At 40.8% G+C, this 26,617-nt stretch overlaps 1 protein-coding gene across 2 annotated transcripts in view; it reads left to right on the top strand.

The window, feature by feature from the left end:
* SEMA3C (semaphorin 3C) overlaps nucleotides 1-26,617 on the top strand; it is a 162,592-nt gene that overhangs the window by 80,241 nt on the left and 55,734 nt on the right. For both annotated transcript variants that reach the window (XM_084629060.1, XM_084629059.1), the window contains 3 exons: nucleotides 15,216-15,376; nucleotides 18,438-18,500; nucleotides 26,353-26,472. In XM_084629060.1, coding sequence (XP_084485186.1) covers nucleotides 15,216-15,376; nucleotides 18,438-18,500; nucleotides 26,353-26,472 — 344 coding nt within the window. The remainder of the gene's footprint in view (nucleotides 1-15,215; nucleotides 15,377-18,437; nucleotides 18,501-26,352; nucleotides 26,473-26,617) is intronic.

Below are 26,617 nucleotides of genomic sequence, written 5' to 3'. Positions count from 1 at the left end.
GCCATCTACCCTGCAATACTGGTCTTTGTGTTGCTAATATATTTCTTTATTATCCACTGAATGGAAATGCCAAACAACAGTGGAGATAAAATGCAGCTCTGTTGCACTCCAGCCTCCACATTGAACCACTCTGTTGTCAAAGCACTTTACAAACATTAATAACATAGGCCTCAAAATAAGTAGACCTCTAGGCCAAACAGCTCTGGATCTTCACCACAGTCACATACCACTGAGTAAATACTCACACTGTGCCTTAAAGGTTAGCACACACTCAGTGACAGACTAACAAGGGAAGAGAATTGCAGCAATGAGGGCCCTCTGTTGGAAATATCCCATCTTCACACTTACCACCCCACTCCTGCGCCAGATGTTGAAATTTAGAGACTGTTAGCAAGAGCACCCCCGCTGATATCAGCTATCACAGCAGTACACGGAGAGATGAAACCCAGGCCTCAGAGGGCTTTTATATTTCAAACATAACAGCATGAGTGGCATCCCAAATTGAAAAAAAAGGGAAGTTCAGCCTTTGTGGCCTGATCCATTTTGAAAACCACTGACATCAGGGTGCAAGATAATGGCCATGGAGTACCGATCTTATCTGTCATATATGGTTGACACCACTAAGTGGGAGGACAGCATCATTCAACATTAGCTGTAGCTTCTGATTCATCTTCACACAGAAGGAATTCCAGTAATCCAATCAATTTGGGTTTTCAACTCTCTTTGACTTTTGTGTGTACAAACAAGGCCTCTTTTGTCTGAACTTTGCCTGATGGCTTTGTGGAGCATTTTTGCAAGTGAATGAACTTCATGGGAGACGGCTCTGCCATGCTTCCTTTATGAAGTGATTGTTCGTCCAGTAGGAAAAAAAGAGAGAGAAAACAAGAGATTATAAAGATGTTCCCAGAAGGAGGAAAGCAATGTGGAATATGTCTGATTTCTCCTCGGGTGTGGCTTTTTTTTTCTGCCCCTCCAGCTCAACAATAATGTCATACTTGGCAAGCAAAGAGCTTCCTGCTCCTGCATATGGAAATTAAAAATGTCTTGAGCTCTGATTGAAAAGCCTCTGTGTACATGCAGGCTACCAGCTGAGGCTCCTCTGGTTTTCAAAGCAGCAGGAAATGTGCTAAGGACCCTCTATGTCTCTTTTGAAAATAAATAAAAAGGGAGCTCTATTACTATGTGCAGACACACTGTGACATACACAGCTTAAATCTCCTTCAGAGCAGTTTGAACACTGCAGAGTTGTTGACCTTGTATGCCAGACAGTAAGAAAGGAGAGAGAGAGGCTTCTATATGAAATGGCTAACTGATTTAGCTGAAGTAATTTGAAACCAAATTGACATGTCTTCACCGCCCTTCACACTTGTCACAGTTGTTCCTTTGGTTTGGGAGCAAAGATAATAAATAATCTAGTCAAAATAACAATTGGATAATTGGATGCCTCTTTCCAGAGAATCCCCCTGCACTGCTGTAGTTGTGATATTTTCATTCTGAGGTTAGGGTGACCAGATAGCAAGTGTGAAAAATCAGGACAGGGGGTGGGGCGCAATCGGTGCCTATATAAGAAAAAGCACCCAAAATCGGGACTGTCCCTATAAAATGGGGACATCTGGTCACCCGATCCGAGGTACACAAATCATGATGATGTTCTTGAATAAAGTATGTTATGGTTCTCCGCATAAGGATAAAACTGCTGATAAGATTTGCACAGTAAGAAAGTAAGAACTTTTCACCTCTCTCACCCTTTTAATAGTGGTGTAATGCCACATACTTCAGTGGGGTTACTCTAGATTTACACTGTTGTAAGTGAGAGAAGAATCTGGCCTACTAACTATATAATTATGATTAGAATTTGCTAACCCCTAGCTAGACTGCCTGGCTGAAGGGTGTGGGTGGTCTTGCATAATTCTGAATGAAGGAATCTGGATCCTGGAATCTTTGGCAAGACATCGAATAACTTTGCTCCTGCAGTCAGGGAAAAAGTTGACTTATTTTCCCTCCTCCTTTCCAGAGAAGCCTGGGGTCTGTACTGTGGAATGTAGCATGATTGCACCATAACAATATATCGGTAAATCAAACATTTATGTTAGGCATTTTAATAGTGCCCATTCCTCATATTCTAAAGCTGCAATACAAACACACTTAACCTTACTAGATGGCTTGAATTGATGAATGTGCCACAGAGCTGCTTCCCCACACATTGCCACCCACACAAGAAAAGGTATTTGTCTCTAGTAATGTTTTCACCATGCCTCAGAAATTGACCTGCAAAATGGACAGTGATCTAAATCTCTGTAATCCACCTCTCCTCATTCTTTATTCTTTAAAGCAGAAAATTGAAGATGAGTTGATGTTCTGGTAGATTTTAAAATGGTTTTGAAAAAAATCACAATAGAACAGCAACCTGTCTCCATAAGAGGCAATTCCTCATGCTTTAGTCTTTAAAGTAGCAAGTCACTTCCCTCTCCTACAGCTAGGTTGCCATTCTATTGTTTGTTTGTTTTTGTTTTAAATTATTTTAAAATCTACCGGCTTTGATGATTATCAAACTATCATGATCATGTCCTCTTACAGACTTGTGAAATGCATTACTTCCAAAGGCATATATCACTGCACTGTTCAAGACCAACTGTACAGGCTCTGTTCCTCTGAATTATCTGGTGCATCTTTCCCTACCAGCCCCTGGTCACCTTCACAAAGAGTTCCTCAAAGTACTGCCCCTAATACACATATTGTGTTACCGGAGGTGACTGTTTTGCAAACCTGCTAGAGCTAGTTCTGGGTCCTAATTCTCCAAAGGGTTTGTGCAATCATTGATATCTTGAGCTGTCACTGATACCTGTACACAATGCTACCATTCTGATCTGGGAGTGTTTTACATCCATTTTATACTTATCTTGTATAGGTATAAATGATTATAAAATGTGCAAGGCAGTGGAGAATCAGTGCTCATTGAAGCAAGGTAATTTTTTTATCTCCCTAGCAGGACATTTCCATGTTATTTATTCTTCACCCCAAGCACAGAAACTAATTTTGTTTCATGTAAATTATACATTTAAGCAGTGGCTCTTGGCAATGGCTCCTTTTTTGCTCTATACTGACAGAGAACTTTTGTCCCAAATGACCGTGTTAATGAGTTAACTTGTGATTTCCTGATTTCCATTTATTGTTTTATTCACTCTCTCTTTTTAAATAAAAAGTCACTTAAAACCTAGCAAGAGATTTATGAACTGACTGGATGCATTTATCCTGTGAGTCTCAATGCTTATAACTCTATTACTTTGCTATTAAAATTCAACTTTTCTTTCAACAACAATCACAGAAAAGCATGATTGTATAGGCTTCTGCATAATGCTGTGCTGTGGTTTGAATATTGTTAACTGCAGGGCTCTGTTAACTTTGTTGTGAGAAAATCTTTTTCTAATGGTATCTTTGGCTTCTTCTGACTTAGCTAACTAAGCCAGTAATGAAGTTCTTCATGCAATCTGCATTGTGCATCACAGATCACTTAAATGCATGTGATATTGACAATGAGATGTTGACATGTCTTTGGCAGAAAAAAACAAAAAAACCACCCTATCCTGAATTATATATTCAACTATTCCTTGTCTCATCTGTGCAAAGAGACTCAAATTAAACTCATTTCAGAATGTACTTAGCCCCAGATGAAAATCAATAATATAAATAGTATATTCTTCCAGGAATATTGCAGACACTCTAAAGAAACAAACACAGAAACAAAAAAGTAATGTATTCATGTCATTCTACTGAAAAATCTGGAAGAAGATCAAGAAAAGTTAAGATGATTGTTTTTCTCTTTGTCTGAAGCCTGTAGTCTCTCATCTGGGACTTTTCAAGTCAATCCCCCAACAAGTTACTAAAAGCATTGTTCAGTCACCTCATATCTAGTATTGCAAAGCATAAAGGGGAAAACGTATAAAAATACATGTTTTCTTTTAACCAAAATTTCTTTGTGAAACTGAAATTATTTGCAGGCTTGGAGAAATTTCACAGAAATGATAGTTGGGGCAACATTCCAGATTCCACTTACATTTTTGAAATGTAGGAAAAGCCGACAAGTGAAATTAGAGAAAGTGCTATATATCAATAGTAAATTGTTCGCCTGCTCAGAATTACCCCAAAAGCAAATGGAGACATTCTCCCTTTGTGATTTGTGTGCAAAAGGTATATGCTACTAAAATAGGTACTTCAAGAAAAAAAAAACTGGTTTCATTGCACTCCCTAAGCAGACAAGAGGTCATATCACAAAAACATATTATATGCTGCCTGGCACCTTTGTTGGTGTAGACCAAGGATTAAATTAAACTGATGAAGGCTGTACCTTCATCCAGGGCCTAGTCAGACAATATTGCCAAAGCTGCAATTACAGATGGGGCTCTGGCTCATATGGACCTATGACCCAGGAGGGACAAGTTGAAATAGTCTTATGCTGCTGTCTGCCAAGTCTTCAGGGCCATGTGGAACTTAGAGTTGCCAGTTGTGGTTGGACGTATTCCTGGAGGTTTCATCACATGACATAATCTTTAATTAAAGATTAATCTTTAATTCCTGGAGGGTTGGCATGCTCAGGGACCTGGCGTTAGAGGGCCCCCATTCCCTGGAGGAGCTGTTATTGATGGGACACCAGGGGAACCGGGAATGGGTGAAGTTATTCTGGAAACAACTCCCCTACATGGACAGAGCAGTGCACAGGGTTTAATAAAGTTCCACTTGTTCTACTTAGCCTGCATTCAACTTCACTCTTTGCTAATGAAACATGGTGACAGCATCTGAAGCCACCCAGAGACCTCCATTTTGCAGACACAAACCTTGACCAGCAGTGGACCCAGTGGAAGGAGACGTTTGAGCTGTATGCAGACCTGGCTATCTGGGAGGACAATAGCAGGGAACAGTATGCATCCGATGAAGTGAGCTGTAGCTCATGAAAGCTTATGCTCAAATAAATTGGTTAGTCGTCTCTAAGGTGCCACAAGTACTCCTTTTCTTTTTGCGAATAGCAGGAAAGTAAAACTGTTATTTTACCTTACTGGTGAACAGTGAAGAGAGCCCTGTACCACTCTGAGGCTCGCCACTGCTTCAAGCCTCACAGCTGCTCTAGGAGCCCCGGACAAAGAAACTGTGGAGCAATACAGGTTTCTTGCTATGTACAGATCTGAAAGGAAAGGGATAGACCCCTGTGTACTGCCTTACACATACTGGCTGTTACATGCAACTTTGGAAACTTGACAGACTCCCAGATTCGGGACAGGATAGTCTGTGGAACTCGGCATCACCACATGCAGGAGTGGCTGCTCTGGGAATGGGATCTCACATTAGATAGATACGTAGACTTGGGACATCCATCAGATGCCTCAAAAGAAAGGATGAAAGCCCTAGGGGGCACAACTCCCCCTAAGTACACACAGTGAGACAATAGCAAAGCAGTTCACGTAGGCAGGGTTCCAGACCTGTAGCGAGATGCATTTATTGTGGGAGAACAGATGAGTGGGTTAAGGAGATGGACCTGCATTTGGACAGCATTGCAAGGAATGTGGGAAGTTGAGCCATTTTTGCAGTGTGTGCAAGAGCAGAGGAAGGTGCCAGAAAGATTCAGACAGACTTGTACAAGAGCGGAATGGCACATCAGACAGTGGTGATGATATCATCACTCTCTCCTTGACTCCAAGACCATCTCAGCTTTAGGCTGTCAGGACAGGAAACTAACCAGGGACAATACTAACTTCTGTGCATGCAACAATGTTAACAGGGAAACACCCTGTTAACAATTTCAGGTGGATAGTGGGAGCTTCTGCAATGTAATTCCTCAGAGTGAATTGGACTCACGCACACCCATTACAAAGACTAGGTTCACTCTAATAATGTACAATGAGAGCACAATGCAGCCCATTGGAAAAATCTGAATTCATAGTAATTAATCTGAAAAATAACAGATGGTACTAACTGACGTGTGTGATGGATGGATGCACCACAGACCCCTCATGGAGAACACAGCCATAGTAATCATGTATCTGATCATGATGTAATATCAGAATTTTAAGCTGCAGTGCAAGAAGCAAAACGGGAGGTCCCATGGGCAATGGAGATTATTTTAGAATATATGGAGATATTTTCAAAGATGACTAGTGCCTCAAAGCAGTGACTGGAAGTAGACCCACAGTGGACCCTGTGTGCTTAACATGAGAGAAAATTCCAGAGGCAGTACATAATCCGGTACACAAGGAGTTTGAAAGTCTGCAGAGCATGGGTATCAGAGCACCTGTAAGGCCTCTGCAGTCTGGGAAAGCAGCATAGTGGTGGTCAAGAAGCCATCAGGCAAATTACACATCTGTATCAGCCCAAAACCACTAAACCAGGCATTGAAAAAATTCCACTACCCACTTCCCATATGTTATTGCATCTTGACAAACTTTCCAAACCAGAATCTTTACAGTGTGTGATGTGAGGAATTGATTTTGGCACATGATAAAAAGTCCAGCATCTTCATCCAAGAGCTGGAAGGGCTGCCTGGAGCGAAAATAATTGATTATATCCTCATTGTTTGTGAAAGGAGTAATGATACAGAAGCTGAATGAGACCATGACAGAAAACTACATGGTTTTCTACAGCGATGCAGGAACAAGAACATAAAACAGAACCCAGAAAAAATTCAATTCAGCAGGAGGTGATGTACATTGGACATCTACTCACAGCAGAGAGAGACTGAAATCAGATCCCAGTATGCTCAAGGCAGTCAAAGACATGCCAGCTCCAGTGGATGTGAAAGAGGTACAGCGCTTCGTAGGAATAATCAGTTATCATTGAAAGTCCTGTCCACAGCTGGCTGCAGTTGCAGAACCCATGTGTCAGCTCACAAGGAGGGTTGCTGAATAAAGCTGAGCAGGTCCCCAAAGGCAGGCATTTCACATGCTCAGACAAATGATAGCGGATGCCCCTGTCGTGAATTATTGCGAGCCAGATGTGCCACTGCCATTCCAGTGTGCTTCAAAGGAGAAAGGATTGGGTGTGGTTCTTCTACAGGAGCAGCAGGTTGCTTATCACAGATGAGTCCTCCCAGAACCTGACAGAGATGTGCCCAAATAGAAAATAAAAAGAGCTTCTTTTTCTGGTATTTGGAGTAGAGTGATTCCATCAAAATACCTATGGCCACTCAGTAATAGTGCAATCAGACCTCAATCCCTAGGGACAATCCTGGCAAAGCCCCTTCTTAGTGCTCCAAAGAAATTGCACCTCATGTTGACACGCCTCCAGTGGTACCAGGTAGAGATCAGAGATTTTCCAGGATGCTTACTGATGTTAGCTGACACCCTGAGCAGGGCAAATATACCCAGTATTGGCAAGCTGGGGGAAGGGGATCAGAACATTGATCCCATTAACATGCAGCACTATCTTCCACTTTCAGTAACAAAACTAATAGAAATCAGAGGCTTCGGAGAAAGATACTCAACTACAGGCAGTCAAAAGAGCTATCCTAACATGGTATCCAGAAGACAAAGGCCAACTGCTGGTAGGAGCAGAACCATATTTTCAAATTAAAGATGAGCTGAATGTACAAGATGGAATCACATTTTGAGAAAAGAGAGCTGTTGTCCCGACCTCATTATGTAATAATATAAGGCAAAAAATACACACCTCACATCTGGGCACTGACTGCTGTCTTAGATGGGCTTGAGAGTGGTTTTACTGGCTGGGAATGAATATATAACTCCACTCCTTCAGAGAAGTGTGACACCTACTGGTTTTGTGATAACCATCAGCAGAGAGAGACTCTGTTGCCACATGAGGTAATGAGTGGATCACAAGCTAAATATGAGTCCACAGTGTAACACTGATGCAAAAAAAAATGCAAACATCATTCTGGGATGTATTAGCAGGCGTGTTGTAAGCAAGACACGAGAAGTAATTCTTCCCCTCTACTCCACGCTGATTAGGCCTCAACTGGAGTATTTTGTCCAGTTCTGGGTGCCACATTTCAGGAAAGATATGGACACACTGGAGAAAGTCCAGAGAAGAGCAAAAAAAATTATGAAAGGTCTAGAAAGCATGGCCTGTGAGGGAAGATGGAAAAAATTGAGTTTTTTAGTCTGGAGAAGAGAAGACTCTGTGGGGGGAAGACACATAATAATTTTCAAGTACATAAAAAAGCTGTTATAAAGAGGAGAGAGAAAAAATGTTCTCTTTATCCTCTGAGGATAGGACAAGAAGCAATGGGTTTAAATTGCAGCAAGGGCAGTTTAGACTAGATATTAGGAAAAAATTCCTAACTGTCAGGGTAGTTAAGCCTGTGAGGAATATACTGGAATAAATTGCCTAGGGAAGTTGTGGAATCTCCGTCACTGGAGATTTTTAAAAGCAGGTTAGACAAGCACCTGTCAGGGATGGTCTAGATATTACTTAGTCCTGCCTTGAGTGCAGGGGACTGGACCAGAAGACCTCTCGAGGTTCCTTCCAGCCTACAATTCTGTGAGCTGCTGACCTATCCATGGCAAAAGGTGGGAGTGGATTTATTTACCTTCAAGTAGTTGATTACAGTGCGCTATTAATAAAAATACCTTGCCTAATACAAGAAGCAAGTCAGTGATTGGTAAACCGAAGGCCCACTTTGAAAGATATGGTATTCTGGACTTGGTATTCAGCAATAACAGACACCAATTTGCCTCAGAAGAATTGAAGGAATTTGCATGAAAATGAGAGTTTGACCACCACACCTCCTCTTCAGCATATTCTCAGATTAATGAGAAAGTGGAATCAGCTGTGAAAACAGCAAAAAGACTGTTACACGAGATTGTTTCCTCTGGTTCATATCCCTGGTTACCATTTTTGTCACATAAAATATCCCACAACAGGGGTGACAAAACAGTCGAACACAGGCACTAAGGGGACAAAGGACCAAAACCCTGCTACCAATGAGAGGAGACTTGTTGCAGCCAGAAGGATGGGAATGCCAAGAGGAAATGGCCAACAATCAGAGAAAGCAGGCACTAGCGTATGATAGGTCAGACAAGGACTTGCCATCCCAGAAGATGAGCACTCCTGTGAGGATCCAGTCATTAGAGAGACATGACAAGGAGTGGACTAAAGGAGTCATGAGGGATGCAGTGGTACCCAGAGCATATGAGGTGATTATGCAAGAGAGACAAGTGATCCCAAGGAGCAGAAAAGATGAGCCAGTAGACACAACACCCAGAGAGAGCCTAAAGAAATACAGAGGTCATCACAGAATGGAGAGGAAAGACAATTAGCCACACACCAACCCCACAGGGAGGGAAGAGACTCCATAGAGGTAGTTGGCTAGACAAGGACACAGGTAATAGGTAGTCAGAGCTGGGTCACTCCCGGCAAGGTTGCCTGTTGGGGAGACCAAACTATCTCAAAGACTACATAACCAACTTAGTCTGTGGTAAAGATGAGGCTCCAATTCAGCTATGTGCTGGCAATCTCTGGCCAAAGGAACACAGTTGTGGGGGTCCGGGTATCAATTCTTTGTTTTTAAGGTATATATTAAAATGTTGGTAAAACAGGGGAGAAGTATCATGATCAGTGTAATTGGAGTCAGATAAGAAGAGCCCATGTTCCATGGAGCGGCTGTCATTGACAGGGCACTCGGGATACAGGGCACAGATAGGGTTAGGCTGGAAGCAACTAAGCCACATGGACAGAGAGTTCTGCTTGTTCCTCTGGTTCAACTTAACCTGCATTCAGCTTCGCTCTTTGCTGATGAAACAGAGTGGACGGTGGGTTGGGCAGAATGAGTAATGTGTAGGGATGATAGAATGAGCCTTTTGGGGAGTCAGGATTTTTCCACTTTATTGTGGCCTGAGGATGAGGCATGTCGCAGGTCTCCCCCTCCTATATCCATTCTTCCCCTAATTTCTTTCACAAACAGATGTTTTTTCAACGCTGGGCATGTGCTCGAGGCTTCCTCATGCACATGCTTGCTGAGACTGGAGAGGAAAGGAAGTCACTAATTGTCCTTTGTGCTTTACTGCAAGGGCTTCCAAATGGATAGCTTCAGAGAGTACCCATATATACTGGAACCAGCCCTGTCTCAAGAGGGCCTGCCCATGCTGTATCTATCTGTGAATAAATAGAGCACTGCACATTCCAGGACTGGTAATCCAGGTATCCCTTAATTCACTGTTAAAAAAGAATAATACAGTGCATATCCTGAAACTCAGAATGTATGCACATACCACTCATTTTCATCTTCTGTCCTTCATTTCCTCTGCTTTTAACAGAAAAACTTTCTGGAGAGAGTCATTTAGTGAGGCAGATACAAGGGTATCTGCAGGATAGCCTAGAACTCATACATTCTTAATGCACGATAACTGTCAACTTTTGGAGTTTCCCAAAAGCCCAGAATAGTATATGGTTCTGGGGAGAGAGTTCACTGAACGTTTTGTTGTTTGTTAAAGGAAAGAGGGCTAAATAATCTGTTTTTAAGATCAGATTTCTAAGTGTGTGAATCAGATTGGTATTGATTTAAACATGAAAGCCAAGACCAAACTCACTGACCTATTTAACAGAGGGAACAAAGGTTACTCTTGTGTGGTTACAGCCAGAAGTTATTTACACATGGAATAAATTATAACCTTTATTTTGATTGCCATACAAAAATATTAAATACTCACAAAGTGCTAAGAGGCTTAACTTGCTGGGGTCTCATTCTACATGCAGAGTTTACTGCTTTGGGGATGTTGGTTGAATTCCCAAATTCCCAAGGCAAGCAACTGGGTTTAGTTTGAAGGTCAATAAATGTATAAACCTGATAATTTCAGATAAAAGATTCTGTTCTTCTAAGAGGTTTTCCTTATGAAATAGTGGGAGGATGGGAAGGGAGCATGGAAGACATTATAGTGCAGTGGGTGGGCAATCTGTGACCCATCAGGGTAATCTGATTGCAGGCTGCAAGACATTTTGCTGACATTGACCATCTACAGGGAAGGCCCCCCGCAGCTCCCAGTGGCCGCGGTTCACCGTTCCTGGCCAATGGGAGCTGCAGGAAGCGGTGGCCAGCACGTTCCTGCAGCCCACCGCTTCCTGCAGCTCCCAGTGGCTGGGAACGGCAAACCGCAGCCACTGGGAGCTCCGGGGAGCTGTCCCTGCTGATGGTCAACATAAGCAAAATGTTTCATGGCCCACAGAGTACCCTGGTGGGCCGCATGCAGCCCGTGGGCCGCAGTTTGCCCACCACTGTTATAGTGTCTTTCCGTCACTGAGGTTTCAAAATAATAGTTTCCAGGTAGTAGCACACTTCATTAAGTCAAATTTTGTTATGTCAAAAGACAGTGTGTGGAACCATGAATTCCTCCCCACCTGACAAAAACCCACAGGAGGCCTGTGATTCATTCTTAGGCCTCAGCCCAAAGGAAGTACAAGTAACAAGCTTGTATGTATCTCTTGTGATGGTGTTTTACCACAAGGAGGGTCTTTCCTTTCCCACTTGTGAATGCCTCTGACTTCTTTGTAAATGTAACCCTTCTGCCAGGTGACGCTAGCAGCAACAAGGGCCGGGTTCAGTATCTAGGGGTTTCTTTTCAACAATACAACAGAAAACCGGCTTAAGCCCCCACCCAGTGACCTGGGACAATTACACACCACCCCCTGGGTGCCTCGAAGAGGCAATACTTTCCCTCTCGCAAGCATAGAGTCTGAGTGTAGCAAAAACTTTTAATAAAACGAGGGAAGTAACTAAGCATTAATTTGGGAAAACACCACAACTAGGATTCATAAACACAAACCATGAGCAAAAGACCCACCGACAAGTAGGTTGGGCAGTGTCCTTTTCCCCTCAGGTTCTTAAGTCAAGCAACCCAAAAGCCCTTTAATGTGCATATTCTTTCTCTGCACTCCACTCACAGTTGCTGTCCTTGGCCAGTGCAGCCCCAGAGTCCAGAGGTTCATCCGCAGAGTTCACCTCCTACCCTGGGTGGAAGTGGGGGTAACGAGGCACCTCACATGCTCCACTGCTCAGGCACTCGCTCATCACCCCGCTGGGCAGTTGCTGCACCTCTCTGCCAGGCTCCGGTCTGGCCCTCTCCGCCAGCCACTCTGCTGGCCACACCTCTTCACCAACCACCCGGCTAGTCCTTCTATCAGAGAGTATGCCAGGTACAGTTCTGCTGCCGCTGGTTCACACAACAAGGATAACAACGCCTTATTACTCCTGCCCCAATAACAAGGAGACTGGGGATCCAACACCAGGCACACGTGATCATTTGGGCAAGCAGTCCCATCATGCTGAGCACCTAGGCAGGGTGGGTGTGTCCATGCAAACGAGATCAGCTCCTGAAGTCCTTTTCCACTGCTCACCACTAGATGTCAGGGGAGAACTCATTCAGACTTTGCTTACATAGGATAGGGTAGTGTCCTGTGATATCCTTCCAACCAGTGACCTGTTTGAAACAGAGTAGCTCTATCGCTCTCCACTTCCACTGCTTTTGCCTGTAACCTTATGCCTTGTAATAAGGACAGTGCTGAAACAGAGCTTGATCACAGGAAAATATAGATATCTCCTAATATAAGCATGAGAACCATGGAAAGGACATGTTCATTGGTTCCTGGGACCCTTCCTTGAAAGCAGTCATTACCACCCTGACTCATCATGATACCATTCGTGACATCTCTGACTACTCTAAAATGTATCATTAATGGGAAATTTGTAAATTCAGACATACTGACTCACTGATGCTATAGTATATACTTGCCTTTGGGAGTGATATCATAGAGCACAGTAATTTAGCATAGCAGAGGAGTGTGATATTTTATTGGGTACCTCTGTGTGATTGAGCTATAGCTCAGCTCTGATAGTATGATTGGTGAGAAGATTTAGTTTTACCTTACTGCAGCAAAGCAAACTCAATATGATGATTAAAGTAATCAAAAGGCTTAATGAGAATGAAACTTCCATAATCTGTTTGAAAGGTGAGCCTGAGAATTTCAAAGGAGCCTATGGGAGTTTAATTTTGGGATTTGGGCACCTATTTCCCTTATGCGTCTTGGAAAAGCCAACCATTAAAGTTTACACAGAGGAATTTTGGATGAAAAATGGAAAAAGAGAATGGATTTTCCAAGGGAATTAAAAGTAAATTTGTGGATTTCACCTACGCGACATGAACAATTTTAATATATGGTTATGAGAGCCACCTTTATTTAAGCTATGAAGCAAGGAGTTCAAATCTTACTTATGAATAGTACTATTTTTAATATTACAATATATACACTGGAGAGACACTTGACTTCTGTAAGTTGTCACAGCTGCATTGAAGTTGCTAACTTACACCAGAAGAGGATCTGCCCCATTGTCTCCAAGGTTACTGGCTAAACACAATGAGAATTAAATGGGCATGAGCTATTGTCTATCAGAGTTAATGTGATAATGCAAATCTTTTCTAGTTAGCTTGATTCTCTATACTTATATCTGCAATACATGTATGGAGGGCCAAACTCCGAAACATTTGCTCACATGAACAATCTAGAGCTTGTGGAAAATTTACCATCAAAACTGTTTTCAATGGAAAATCGTAATTTTGAACTCAACAAAAATTTTCTATGTAGTGTCTACTTTCTGCAGAAAATTTCAACTTTTTGACAACCCCCAAAAAATCTGAAAACCAAAATATTTTTGGCTTTCTGACCAGCTGTATTATAGCCCCATTGATTCACGCTGACTGGTTGCAGCAGTAAGGTCTAAAGGACAGATCCAGGAGCCCTTACTCAATCATTATTCAGGCAAAGCTCTTGTTAGAGATTGCAAGAGTGCTGAGCAAAAACTGAGAACCAGGTCTCTATCTGGAGTAAATAGGCATAGATCCAATTATGTTAATGGAGTTACACCACTTTAATCCAAATAAAGATCTGGCTCTGAGTGAGGGCAACGGACTTTGTCTTGAATTGTATGAATAAGGTTTGCAGGATTGGGCAAATAGGGCTTCATTTTCAGAGATCCTGTCCACCTGCAGCCATCATTGACTTCACTTGGAACTGTGGGTACCCAGCACCTCTGAAAATAATGTGCTTATGGTATAAGTACATCATTTTAGGTATTCAGAATAGGTTCTTTTACTTTTTAAAGCTTCAATTTCCCTTCTCAACTGTTAAACATATATCCCCTACTTTACAATGAAAAATAAAATAATTGAAGTGGAGGCCAAAGATTGGCTGAGTAAGGAGAGGAAGGCTTATCTTCTTATGTTGTTGGCAGTGTTGTAATTGTGTTAGTCCCTAACTATGAGAGAGACAAGATAGGTGAGGTAATATCTTTTCCTGGGCCAAGTTCTGTTGCTGAAAGCGGCAAACATTCAAGCTACACAGCATGTAACTTTCACTAACAGAACTTGGTGCAACAAAAGATATGACCTCACCTACCTTGTCTCTATCTTCTTACAGCAGTTGTCTCTCCAGAACAGAAGAGCATTGGCAAGGTGGTGTAGAGTTGTAAGCATTGCAAATGCTTGTGTTGTTCCTGTAATGGGCATGAATGTGCACCACTGAAGGCAATGAGAGTTTTGCCATTTACTTCAGGAGGGACCCGAGTGGAGTTTATCTGAATAAACAGATGAGTTCAACGTAAAAGGGTGACACAATAGCTCCCGTCCCATTAAAAAAAAAGAAAGAAAATTGCCTATTTGAGTTTGATTTCATAATTAGATTTTCTTTGAAACTAACCATAGCCTGTCAAAAGTAATTAAAATTCATTATGGGGAATTAGGAGAATAATTAATTTTGTCAAAAAAAAAAAAAGCAACTTCCCCTTGAAAATATATAGGCAGCCATTCTCAGTGAAATCCTCTGTTAGGAAAAGTAACTGAAATGTGTTTATGTAGCTTTTATTGATTGTCTTCAGTCATAAACTTTATAATGTATTGAGTCCATTCTTTAATTTTATAAATAATCTGCCTTAAAAGCTAAAGCTGTAAATAATAACGTCCATTAAAATAGTGGAGTTCATTAGCTGAATGGATAAATCAATGACTGACTCTTACTTACCCTGTAAATACTATTCACTTAAACTTGGAAAGGAAAATTGGTTTTAACTGAACACTAGCTTTATTGCCAACAGCTTGATATAATTTTTTCTGCTGTTATTAGCTACACTTATATTTAAAGGGTCTTTTATTTCAAATAAGATGCAATTATAAAACCAAGAAAAGCAACTGAATGCCTTTGCTAACTTGTGGTACTCACTGTTACAGAGCTGCAGGAAACCAAGACCTCTGAATATTACCATATATCCCACCACCCACTCGATTACAGGATATTATTAATGGATGAAGATCAGGACCGGATCTATGTGGGCAGCAAAGATCACATTTTGTCTTTGAATATTAATAATATAAGCCAGGACCCTCTGAGTGTAAGTTCAAAAGTTCTTCCAGAACCCAATATCATTTTACTGCATGCCTTTTTTTAAGGGAAAAAAATGTGTGTTTCATTAGACCAGCAGTAGGCAGAAGTCTAAATCCACACCTCATTGAACAGTTAGTACTTGTTTGATGTGTAACATGAGATGAACAAAACTTTAAAATGGCTCAAAACATTTCATTCAACCTGTTTACTTGTTTTTGAGTCATTTGCATGGTGGCTCAGTCTCATAAGGAGCACCTTGTATTAGGTGACTGATGTAAAATTTCCACTCCCCTCAAAGATTTGAGAGTATTCAAAGCTGCAGCTTTAAAAGAACCTTGTAAGCAGCTTGAGGATATATTTTTGTAACTGTCTCCTTTTTCAGGCTATGCGAGGGAAATGAATAGGATGAAGCTGTCTTTAATCTTAGACTAGGTTTGTTTTATTTTCCTACGATAAAGAAAGTCCCATAGCTGAAGTCTCTCCTCTGAACTTTTTTGCTTCTGTTTTATAATCCCTCCCATTTTTGTATCATAGGGGAGTAATACATTCCTAGTTTCAGAGACATAACGCTAATCCTGTCTCCATTGCGGTCCCCCTCCATACCATCCTCTCCTTTCAGTTATTGTAACACTCTTTCCTCAGGCCACCTCATGTATCTGCTCTCTATATTCTAGCATGTGCAAAATGTTCATGCCTTCTCCCTCAGCTGTATGGAAAATGCTGTGACATCATTCCAGTGTTTGGAAACCTCCAAAGGCTTCTGTTTTACTTCAGAACCTGTTCAAATTCAGATTTCTGTAAAATATACTTAACAGATCTTTTCTCTCTGATAAAGAACACATATTTAATAATAGGTTTCAGAGTAGCGGCCATGTTAGTCTGTATTCGCAAAAAGAAAAGGAGTACTTGTGGCACCTTAGAGACTAACCAATTTATTTGAGCATAAGCTTTCCTGAGCTACAGCTCACTTCATCGTGAATGCATCTGATGAAGTGAGCTGTAGCTCACGAAAGCTCATGCTCAAATAAATTGGTTAGTCTCAAAGGTGCCACAAGTACTCCTTTTCTTTTTATATGTAATAATGGGGTCTTCAGTCTGACAGGGAAAGGTATAACACAATCCAATGGCTGGAAGTTGAAGCTAGATAAATTCAGACTGGAAATTAGGTGTGAATTTTTAAAAGTGAGAGTTGGCATCACGGGCAAATTTAAAATCAAGATTGGATTTTTTTTAAAAAAAGATCTGCTCTAGGAATTATTTTAGGGAAGTTCTGTGGCCTGTGTTGTACAGGAGGTCAGGCTAGATGATCACAGTGGTCCGTCTGGCTTTGGAATCTATGAATCTCATCTGATCCTTTAGTCCAGCATCCATCTTTTTACTGTACCTCCACATAATTTATAATCTCCGTTGGTACTAAAGGCTTGTACTATCTGGAACAGCCTTATTGTACTGCCACACTGATTAAACCCCACTGCAAAACTCATCTGAAAACCTGTTTTCTTTCTTTTTCTGTGTATGTCAGTCTTCTCTCAAACTGCTGTTATTTATTCTGTGAAGTGTTTGGGTGGATGTGTAGATAGATAGATAGATAGATATATGATATGCGTGCATGCAAGCAGTATGCTTTACAAACTAATGTTGCAATGCACTGTAATAGTAAAATGTAAACCAGAGTCAGGGTTTACTTAAATATACCCATATAGAGCAAAACAAAAATAAAAACAACCAAACAAAAGCAAAAAAATATCCCCATACAGTTCTGACAGGTCACATGACCACCCAATATTAGGCTGCTCCAAACTGGAATTTATCCAGTGTCTGCAGGATTGCTACTTAATCTTTCTTTATAGTGGCTGAATTTTGCTACTCTTATGTCACCTGGGAGATTCTGTTCAACGTGATCTCTTTTATGTTGCGATTCATTTGCTTAAATATCACTAAAACATCTATTGAAATAATAACATTTTTAATATAGGAAAGATGCACAGAAATGAACCATCAGCTAAATACATTTAGACTCAAGTCTGTCATCACAATTCTCTTTTTATTGTTATGATATTGCTAGTGGTATCTTGAGACAGAATTCTGATTTACTTTTCCTTATCAGCCTAACCCACCTATGAAGAGTATATAGAATGTTTCTCTATTACTGCCTTTTCTGTTTCAAGATCAGAGTTAATGATGGATGAACTTTAAAAAAAAAAAATCAGAGTTTGAGTATGGTTTGGATAAGCATTCAGATCTTAAGGTGCTTATCTGAAAGTTATCTATAACTCCAGATTCTGCTAAATTCAGCTGGAAATTTTAAGAGAACACATTTTCTCATGAGATATCCAGCACTTCTGCTTCTGCTTCCAAAAGAGAAACACTGTAATAACAGCCTTTCTTGCTGTATTTCAGCACTTCCGATTTCAAGTCATGGACCATCTCTGGAAGTAGCATAGGGATATTAATAAAAATGTATCCGGTATCCAAAGATTTCAGAACCTCAGAAAAGTTTTAATCCTAAAATTCTTTTGTTCAGTTGTACAGAATAGAAAAAGTTCAGAGGGGTTTGCAGTTTGTCCAGGTTGGTTAACTAATCCTTAACTGGAGCAGCAAACTTTAGGCTAGATACTCAGCTAGTATAAATCAGCTTGTCTCCATTGATTTCAAGGAAGCTACACTAATTTATTACAGCTGAGGATCTGGCCCATTATTTTCAATATTGCATCCTAAAATACAAAGCGCTCATTTACCATTGTTTTTATGTAAAAATAAACTTTTATAAAAGAATAAAAGCAACAGTTTTTTCAGGGCCTATGTTTTAAACTGATGCATGCCTAATCCAGACTTGTAGGGAAAAGTAAAACTCTCTTTACTGTTTAAACTGGATTTCTGTCAGAAAAATATGTGGCAGAAATATTTTTCCCTAGCAAAAAAGGTATGAAATCTGTAAAAATATTGACTTTGTGAACTCAGAAATACTTGAAGGAAACCTGTTAGCATAAACTAGATGGGGTGATGAATGTTGTATATATTCAACTAAAATTATGTAGTTCCTTAAATTATTATTTCTTTCCAAATAGATTTTCTGGCCAGCATCAGCAATCAAAGTTGAAGAGTGCAAAATGGCTGGCAAAGATCCTACAGTAAGTTTTATACACACACACACACACACACAATTAAATATTTGGCCATTGAGTCAGAGCACCTTGAGTGCAGCTGAAAGCAAGATGTAAGGGGTGTGGGCTTTTGTTTTTTAATACTCTGCAGGTCAAACGGTAAAGTGAAATTCTGGAAAATGAGAATATTTACACAGTATACGTCTTCAGATTTTGTCTGGAAAAAATATGTACATTGCTCACTTTCACTACTGGATTTATGATTTTTGTTTTGTTTTTTGTTAGTGATGGATAGCATTAATAATGCTTGTTCCAAGTATCTCCCGGAGAATATATTGTAGACTGCTGAGCTAATGATAATGTCAGTGCCTGGACTAGCTCCCAGACAATATATAGTCTTTTCTATGGAAAGAATCTTTGCAAATGGGCCGTGGTTATTCTTCACATTCCAATAGCACACAGAATTGGTCATAAAAAACCCCACTTGTATTAGTTCTCTAACACAGTGTTTTAGGCAGATATCTGAAAAATAGCAGTGCTTCCTTAAAAGAGGTAAATTTTACACACACTATAACTATACATGGGAAATGAAAACCAAAGATATGCTGTGATAAACAGTTATACACTGAAGCCACAATTTTGTAGGTGGGTCTGTGCAGATCCTGACTTCAGTGTGGAGCTGTGTGTGGGCGTAGGTATCTGCCTGCATTCCTCTCATTGAAGGATCAGGTACTAAGGCCTGTATACATTTGCTTGTTTCACACACACAAAGAAAATTGGTGTGCTCAAACAAATAGACAGCGACATTTGCTGTTCTCCCCAATTTTAACATAAGAACATAAGAATGGGCGTACTGGGTCAGACCAATGGTCCATCCAGCCCAGTATCCTGTCTACTGACAGTGGCCAATACCAGGTGCCCCAGAGGGAATGAACCTAACAGCTAATGATCAAGTGATCTCTCTCCTGCCATCCATCTCCATCCTCTGACAAACAGAGCCTAGGAACACCATTTCTTACCCATCCTGGCTAATAGCCATTAATGGACTTAACCTCCATGAATTTATCGAGTTCTCTTTTAAACCATGTTATAGTCCTAGCCTTCACAACCTCCTCAAGCAAGGAGTTCCACAGGTTGACTGTGCGCTGTGTGGAGAAGAACTTCCTTTTATTTGTTTTAAACCTGCTACCCATTAATTTCATTTGGTGGCCCCTAGTTCTTATATAATGGGAACAAGTAAATAACTTTTCCTTATTCACTTTCTCTCCATCACTCATGATTTTATATACCTCTATCATATCCCCCCTTAGTCTCCTCTTTCCAAGATGAAAAGTCCTAGCCTCTTTAATCTCTCCTCGTATGGGACCCGTTCCAAACCCCTAATCATTTTAGTTGCCCTTTTCTGAACCTTTTCTAATGCCAGTATATCTTTTTTGAGATGAGGGGACCACATCTGTACACAGTATTCAAGATGTGAGCGTACCATGGATTTATATAACGGCAATAAGATATTCTTCATCTTATTCTCTATCCCTTTTTTAATGATTCCTAACATCCCATTTGCTTTTTCGACTGCCGCTGCACACTGCATGGACGTCTTCAGAGAACTATCCACGATGACTCCAAGATCTTTCTCCTGATTAGTTGTAGCTAAATTAGTCCCCATCATATTGTACGTATAGTTGGGGTTATTTTTTCCAATGTGCATTACTTTACATTGATCCCCATTAAATTTCATTTGCCATTTTGTTGCAAAATGGGGAAATGCCACACCCCTTGTTGAAATGATCCCAGTCTTCACTTACATCATCGCCTCAGACACAACAATTTTTCCATAAAAGAATTTAAGCACTGGAGTTACTAATGTGACACAAATAAATTGTTTTTTCCCCAGCACCAATCTTCAGAAGGCACTTGGTTCACAGAATCATAGAACATCAGGGTTGGAAGGGACCTCAGGAGGTCATCTAGCCCAACCCCCTGCTCAAAGCAGGACCAATCCCCAACTAAATCATCCCAGCCAGGGCTTTGTCAAGCCTGACCTTAAAAACTTTTAAGGAAGGAGATTCCACTACCTCCCTAGGTAACGCATTCCAGTGTTTCACCACCCTCCTAGTGAAAAAGATTTTTCCTAATATCCAACCTAAACCTCCCCCACTGCAACTTGAGACCATTACTCCTTGTTCTGTCATCAGCTACCACTGAGAACAGTCTAGATCCATCCTCTTTGGAACCCCCTTTCAGGTAGTTGAAAACAGCTATCAAATCCCCCCTCATTCTTCTCTTCTGCAGACTAAACAATCCCAGTTCCCTCAGCCTCTCCTCATAAGTCATGTGTTCCAGACCCCTAATCATTTTTGTTGCCCTTCGCTGGACTCTTTCCAATTTTTCCACATCCTTCTTGTAGTGTGGGGCCCAAAACTGGACACAGTACTCCAGATGAGGCCTCACCAATGTCGAATAGAGGGGAACGATCACGTCCCTCGGTCTGCTAGCAATGCCCTTACTTATACATCCCAAAATGCCGTTGGCCTTCTTGGCAACAAGGGCACACTGTTGACTCATATCCAGCTTGTCATCCACTGTAACCCCTAGGTCCTTTTCTGCCGAACTGCTACCGAGCCATTCGGTCCCTAGTCTGTAGCGGTGCATGGGATTCTTCCGTCCTAAGTGCAGGACTCTGCACTTGTCCTTGTTGGTTGAATTCTATTTTCATTGATGTTCTGATCCAGAGCTCAGCAAAGTCAAGAGGAGACTTTCCATTAATTTTAATGGGCTTTGGATCATGCTTTCATGCTGGTTTATATCCAGGACCACACCACTGATGTTCAGTAAAGTGATCCTGGAATTATGCAATATAAAAGAAAGAATATTCCTTTGGAAACAATGGGCCTGATCCAAAACTCTTTGAGGTCTATGGGAAAGTCCTATTGATTTCAATGGACTTCGAAACAGGTCCAGTGTTACCGTATTTCAGGTACATATACAGCTTGAAAATATTTTATTAGTTGCACATTTCCTAATGCCAAATTAAATGTAATGGTGACATTAAATGCTCATTCCAGACACTGTCATACTAAAATAGTGAGCTCACTAACCAAAATCAGACTGACATTAAAATTATGTTTTCCTGAGTCTATCATAGTTCAATGTACTTTTGATTAAAGGAAAGGAAAACAAAATATATTGGACCTACCTGAGCATAATGCAATGTAGCCTTTTCAGTAAAACTCTAGAAAATAATATATTCTAGTGCTCCACAGCAACAAAATGATTCTTTAAATAAATAAAGTAGGGTTGAGACAGTAACATATCTGTTTTTCCTTTCTAGATTATAATAGAATTAAAATATATGGTTTTTCTTAAGGCATATGTGTCATCTGCTACATGTTAGTAGTTCTTTACATTGTTGCTGTTACAGCTTGCAACAGCCTGGATCCAGTAGCTTGTTAAACTGCATTAAACATAGAGAATACAAAATAGAGCAGTATATAATTGCATTTTAAGAGTTATGGGTTGGTTTAAGTTTGGGGATTTTTTTTAATATAGTGAGATCATCAGTCTTATTCAAGTCTCCAAATATATAGTGACCCTTTTTGCAGCAAGGATACATCACAGCATGGAAGGTGCTTTTGCCTTGAGAGCAATATACAAAATGTGTGCTCCATTTGAAAAAAACAAAAAAATAAAAGAAACAAACCCCACAAATCTCTATTTTCCAAGGAGTTTCTTTTAAACTTGATTACTGAAGAGTGAGACTTTTATAGCATTTTTCCATAATGAAGCATCTCGGGATGCTTTACAGGATGATTAGCAATAAAGGCCACATTGCTAAATACAGCCTCTGTTTTTGCACCTGCAATTGATTGTCTCCACATTCCACTACAAGCCCAATCAAGTATTTAAAATATGGGAATCCTACCATTTGCACTCACATTTAATTCCATCTGCTTTTTTGTGTCTGTCATTCATTGCAGATCCAAAATTGCAGGTACAAAACTAAAGTCTTAGGTGAAGACACTTTAAATATGTGACCCTAACACTTGGTCCATCCTAAAGAGTTAATAAGAAATAAAAGTCTGTCCGAACATATGACTATGAAGTTAAAAAGCCAGCTTCTGCTTCCACTGAAAACAGGGGTGGGTCTGATCAAAAATTCATTGAAGTCAATTGGACTCTTTGCCATTGACTTGTTTTTGGAGTGCAGTTGAGCATTCTTGATTTTTTAAATAGTCAGGGCTGGATTTTCATCTCACTTGTATCTGTTTTACATTGGTATTATTCCACTGAATTTGTTGGAAATACTCTTCATTTACACCATTGATAGTGAGCTCAAAATCTAGTAGCTCCCAAAAAGCCAGTGCATAATAACTAATTGATTGACAATGCAAAAAGTTACATATGCAAATGCAAGCATACTTTACTTCAGGCAATGTCCAGAAAAGTGAGCAATCACTAATATTCAAAAATTAGTGTCCCTCTTGGTGAAGGTTTATATAGTACGTCCACAATTCAATAGGTATCAGCGTAAATAGGATAGCACAAATACATTCTCTAGTCCCCATCAGAATCTTAGCCATTATATTCTGTTCCTGTTGAATACAAGTAATGTTAGCGGAAAATCAAAATTCCAATAGGTAGCACATTGTAATAACCATTATGGGAGGATGTGAATATCTGCGTTGGAATTATTATATCAGAGACATCCAGCAATTCTGGAAATATTTCTCAAGTATAAGAAATCTGCCTCTACTACTGAAGAGATATGGAAAGCCAAAATGAGGCTTAGCTTAAGCAGAATTCCCAATCTTTTTTCTAGAGGCCATGGCTATTTATCAAAATTTCCGAAGGTGGAAGAGAAATTATACCTTATCAGCTAAAGATGACAAAATCAATCAAGTGCAATTCTTGTCAAAGCAATTTCAGATTCCAAATAATTCACCCCGATTTCACGATTATTGACATTATTTGCAGTGAAAATACCTAGTAACACATGAGCTCATGACAAACTGATTATTTGCATTCCCAACCAAAGCTGTCTCTGTGCTATCATGTGACCTCAGACAAGTCAGCCGTTAAAGAAGAATAAGGTAACATAATAGCTAGAAAAGGCAAATAAGATACTAAAAAGATAAGTTTTGCTGAATCAAAGATCTTCAGGTTCCAATGTTATTTTTTTTTAAAGGATTTAAGTTACAATGCCCTGTTTTAATGGGATGGGGATTGTAAGAGAATCACCCAGATTAATCATTTATAAAATCATAGGGACAGATCATTGGCACTACACTGGGGAATAATAAACATCAGCAAGGGATCGAAAGAACAATTTCAGAACCGGCTCCCTGACCTCATTCTGTGAGGCAAAATTAAAATCTCAGAAAATCAGTATTGAGCCAGATTGTGTAACCGGCCTGTTAATCACCACACAGGAGAGATGAGGGCACAGTAAATGTTAAAACATGAGCTCACAATGCTGTCCTTAAAGGAATGTCAGATTCCTCTAGCTATCTCCATACCCTGGCTGCAGATATGGTGGAAAGAAGACACAATGATTACTGGAGGGGCTTTATCCTTGGTAACAGTAGAGAACAACCCTGTGTTACACTCAGGTACTATTCATCAAACCATAGTCTCCCTGTCTTACTCTCCAAGGAGCTTTTTTATAAGATTACCCAACACAGAATCCTTTATGTAGAGCTGCTCCTGTAAAGCCCCCATTGACAGGAACAAACATTGAAGCAGCATTCTGCCTTCCTGGCATGAAGTTATGTGGTGCGTATGAGCCAGTAGTGCGTCTTTGACTAGCTCCTCTCCTCCTCTTCACCCACAGCACAAGTAGACAACACTGAGATATTTCCTGTGCAGGACTGATTTTGACAGCACGACCGCACAGCCAAGCAGCTCTTGAGGCGCAGCAGTGACTTATTAGATGTGGGGAAGCGGAAGGATGTAGGGACAGCTCTCAGCTTTAGGAAAATTGTCTATTTTGATAAGGCTCCCATAATAACTCATTTAATGCAATAACAGTTAAACCTCCTTGCTATTTGCTGCACTGCATTTCTAATGGGGAAGCTTTTTTGTCCCACCAGCACAGAACTCCTGACAGTTATAGAACCACTTTTTGGGTGCCTTTATAAACAGGTGTCATAGCAGAGTTCCATTATATATTGAACTGAAAATGTGAATGTCTTCAAATATAAACAAAATGGGCAGCCTGTTGAGGAAGGATTAGCTCCCATGATTAGCACGGGAGTGATTGATAGCCTAGGTTCCAACCATGAACCCTTTATGCACACACAGTTCTCAGTGACTTCAAGGAATGTTACCCGGTTGAATACGAGGGCAGAACTGGGCTATTGATAACTAAAAATATGGAAAAGAAACATCTGGGTACATGAGCTAATCTAAAGGGCAGCAGCAGCTGATCAGTGTAAAAAAAAAGGGGGGGGATTGAAAGGAAAGGGATGCTAGCAGGAGAATGGGAGAGAATCATGGAATATCAGGGTTGGAAGGGACCTCAGGAGGTCATCTAGTCCAACCCCCTGCTCAAAGCAGAATGCAGAGCACCGCTCACCTTACGTGTATATTTGCTCTATGTATGCTGCTTTGAAATCGTTAAAGCAGGTTTTCAATATTGGGCAACATTTCACATCCATTGGGGATTTGCTCATGCTATGAGCTTCTCAGGTTCTTATTATTTTGGAGGGAAGTTGTCTAGACACGTAATAGGCGCTGTTTTTTTCCAACAGCTTCCACCTCTGAAATGGTGGTTTTTAACAGCAATAACTGGGAAAAGGCATGACCTCTTTACAGAGACTTCCTTGAGGGCACTGCAGATTAAGAGCAAAAGCCTGGTTTCCCTCAGGGGCTTGATTCTCCCTTTGCAGGGCATGGGTAACTCCTGTTGAAGTAAATGAGAATTAGTCCTGGCCTGTGGGGAGAGGATCAGGACCCCTTTGTGGATGGCCCTGATATGCTGTAGTTCTCTGAGCAAAAAGAGCGGGCTATAGAGAAGCTGAACATGGAGAATCATAGAATCATAGAATATCAGGGTTGGAAGGGACCTCAGGAGGTCATCTAGTCCAACCCTCTGCTCAAAGCAGAACTGATCCCCAATTAAATCATCCAGCCAGGGCTTTGTCAAGCCTGACCTTAAAAACTTTTAAGGAAGGAGATTCCACCACCTCCCTAGGTAACGCATTCCAGTGTTTCACCACCCTCCTAGTGAAAAAGTTTTTCCTAATATCCATCCTAAATCTCCCCCACTGCAACTTGAGACCATTACTTCTTGTTCTGTCATCTGCTACCACTGAGAACAGTCTAGAGCCATCCTCTTTGGAACTCCCTTTCAAGTAGTTGAAAGCAGCTATCAAATCCCCCCTCATTCTTCTCTTCCGTAGACTAAACATCCCCAGTTCCCTCAGCCTCTCCAGAGTCCTTGGTTTCTGCATACTCCATGCTGGCCCATCCATGGCAATCCGGAGAACAGAACAGGCTGGAAGAAAGGGCACAGGCATGGCTTGTAGGTTTATGGCTATGTAGCCCTGCTGGCCAAAACTCCCCATGGACGAGAAGTGAAGTAGCCATAGCTTTTCAGATGAGAACAAGAGTCCCTGCTCCAGCCCCCAACACTTGCACAAAGCCTGTTGACTGAAGCTTTTGGACAGGGGTCATGGATTTGGCTCTATCCAAGGAATGAAAAAGGGAGCAAGGGAGTTTATCCAAAATAATGAGACTAATTGCAACAGAAAGTATTGTAATAAAGAAGTTGACAAGGACAGCATTAAAATTATCAGCTGTTCCTATTCCTTTGTGTTTCCCAACATTCAATACATTTTGTCTGCATGCATATTTATTAAGTCTTTTTCTTTCCCTACAGCATGGCTGTGGAAATTATGTACGCGTGATACAGACCTTCAATCGCACCCATTTGTACGTCTGTGGGAGTGGAGCATTCAGCCCAGTATGCACATACCTCAACAGAGGGCGCAGGTCTGAGGTAAGTGTTTTCATTCATTGTTCCCATGCTCTCTGTTGTGGATACTTTTAGTGCTGGACAAATACACTTATCCAACAAGGATGAGTTTCGAAACTGGGCTTGGAGATCTCATGAGGTTACTTTGTCCAGTCAGGCTACAAATAGC

Source organism: Lepidochelys olivacea (genome assembly GCF_965140295.1).
Source record: "Lepidochelys olivacea isolate rLepOli2 genome assembly, chromosome: 1".
NCBI classification, from domain to species: Eukaryota; Metazoa; Chordata; order Testudines; family Cheloniidae; genus Lepidochelys; species Lepidochelys olivacea.
The sequence above is the reverse complement of the archived record's forward strand: the minus strand, read 5'-3'. Positions and strand labels throughout refer to the sequence as shown.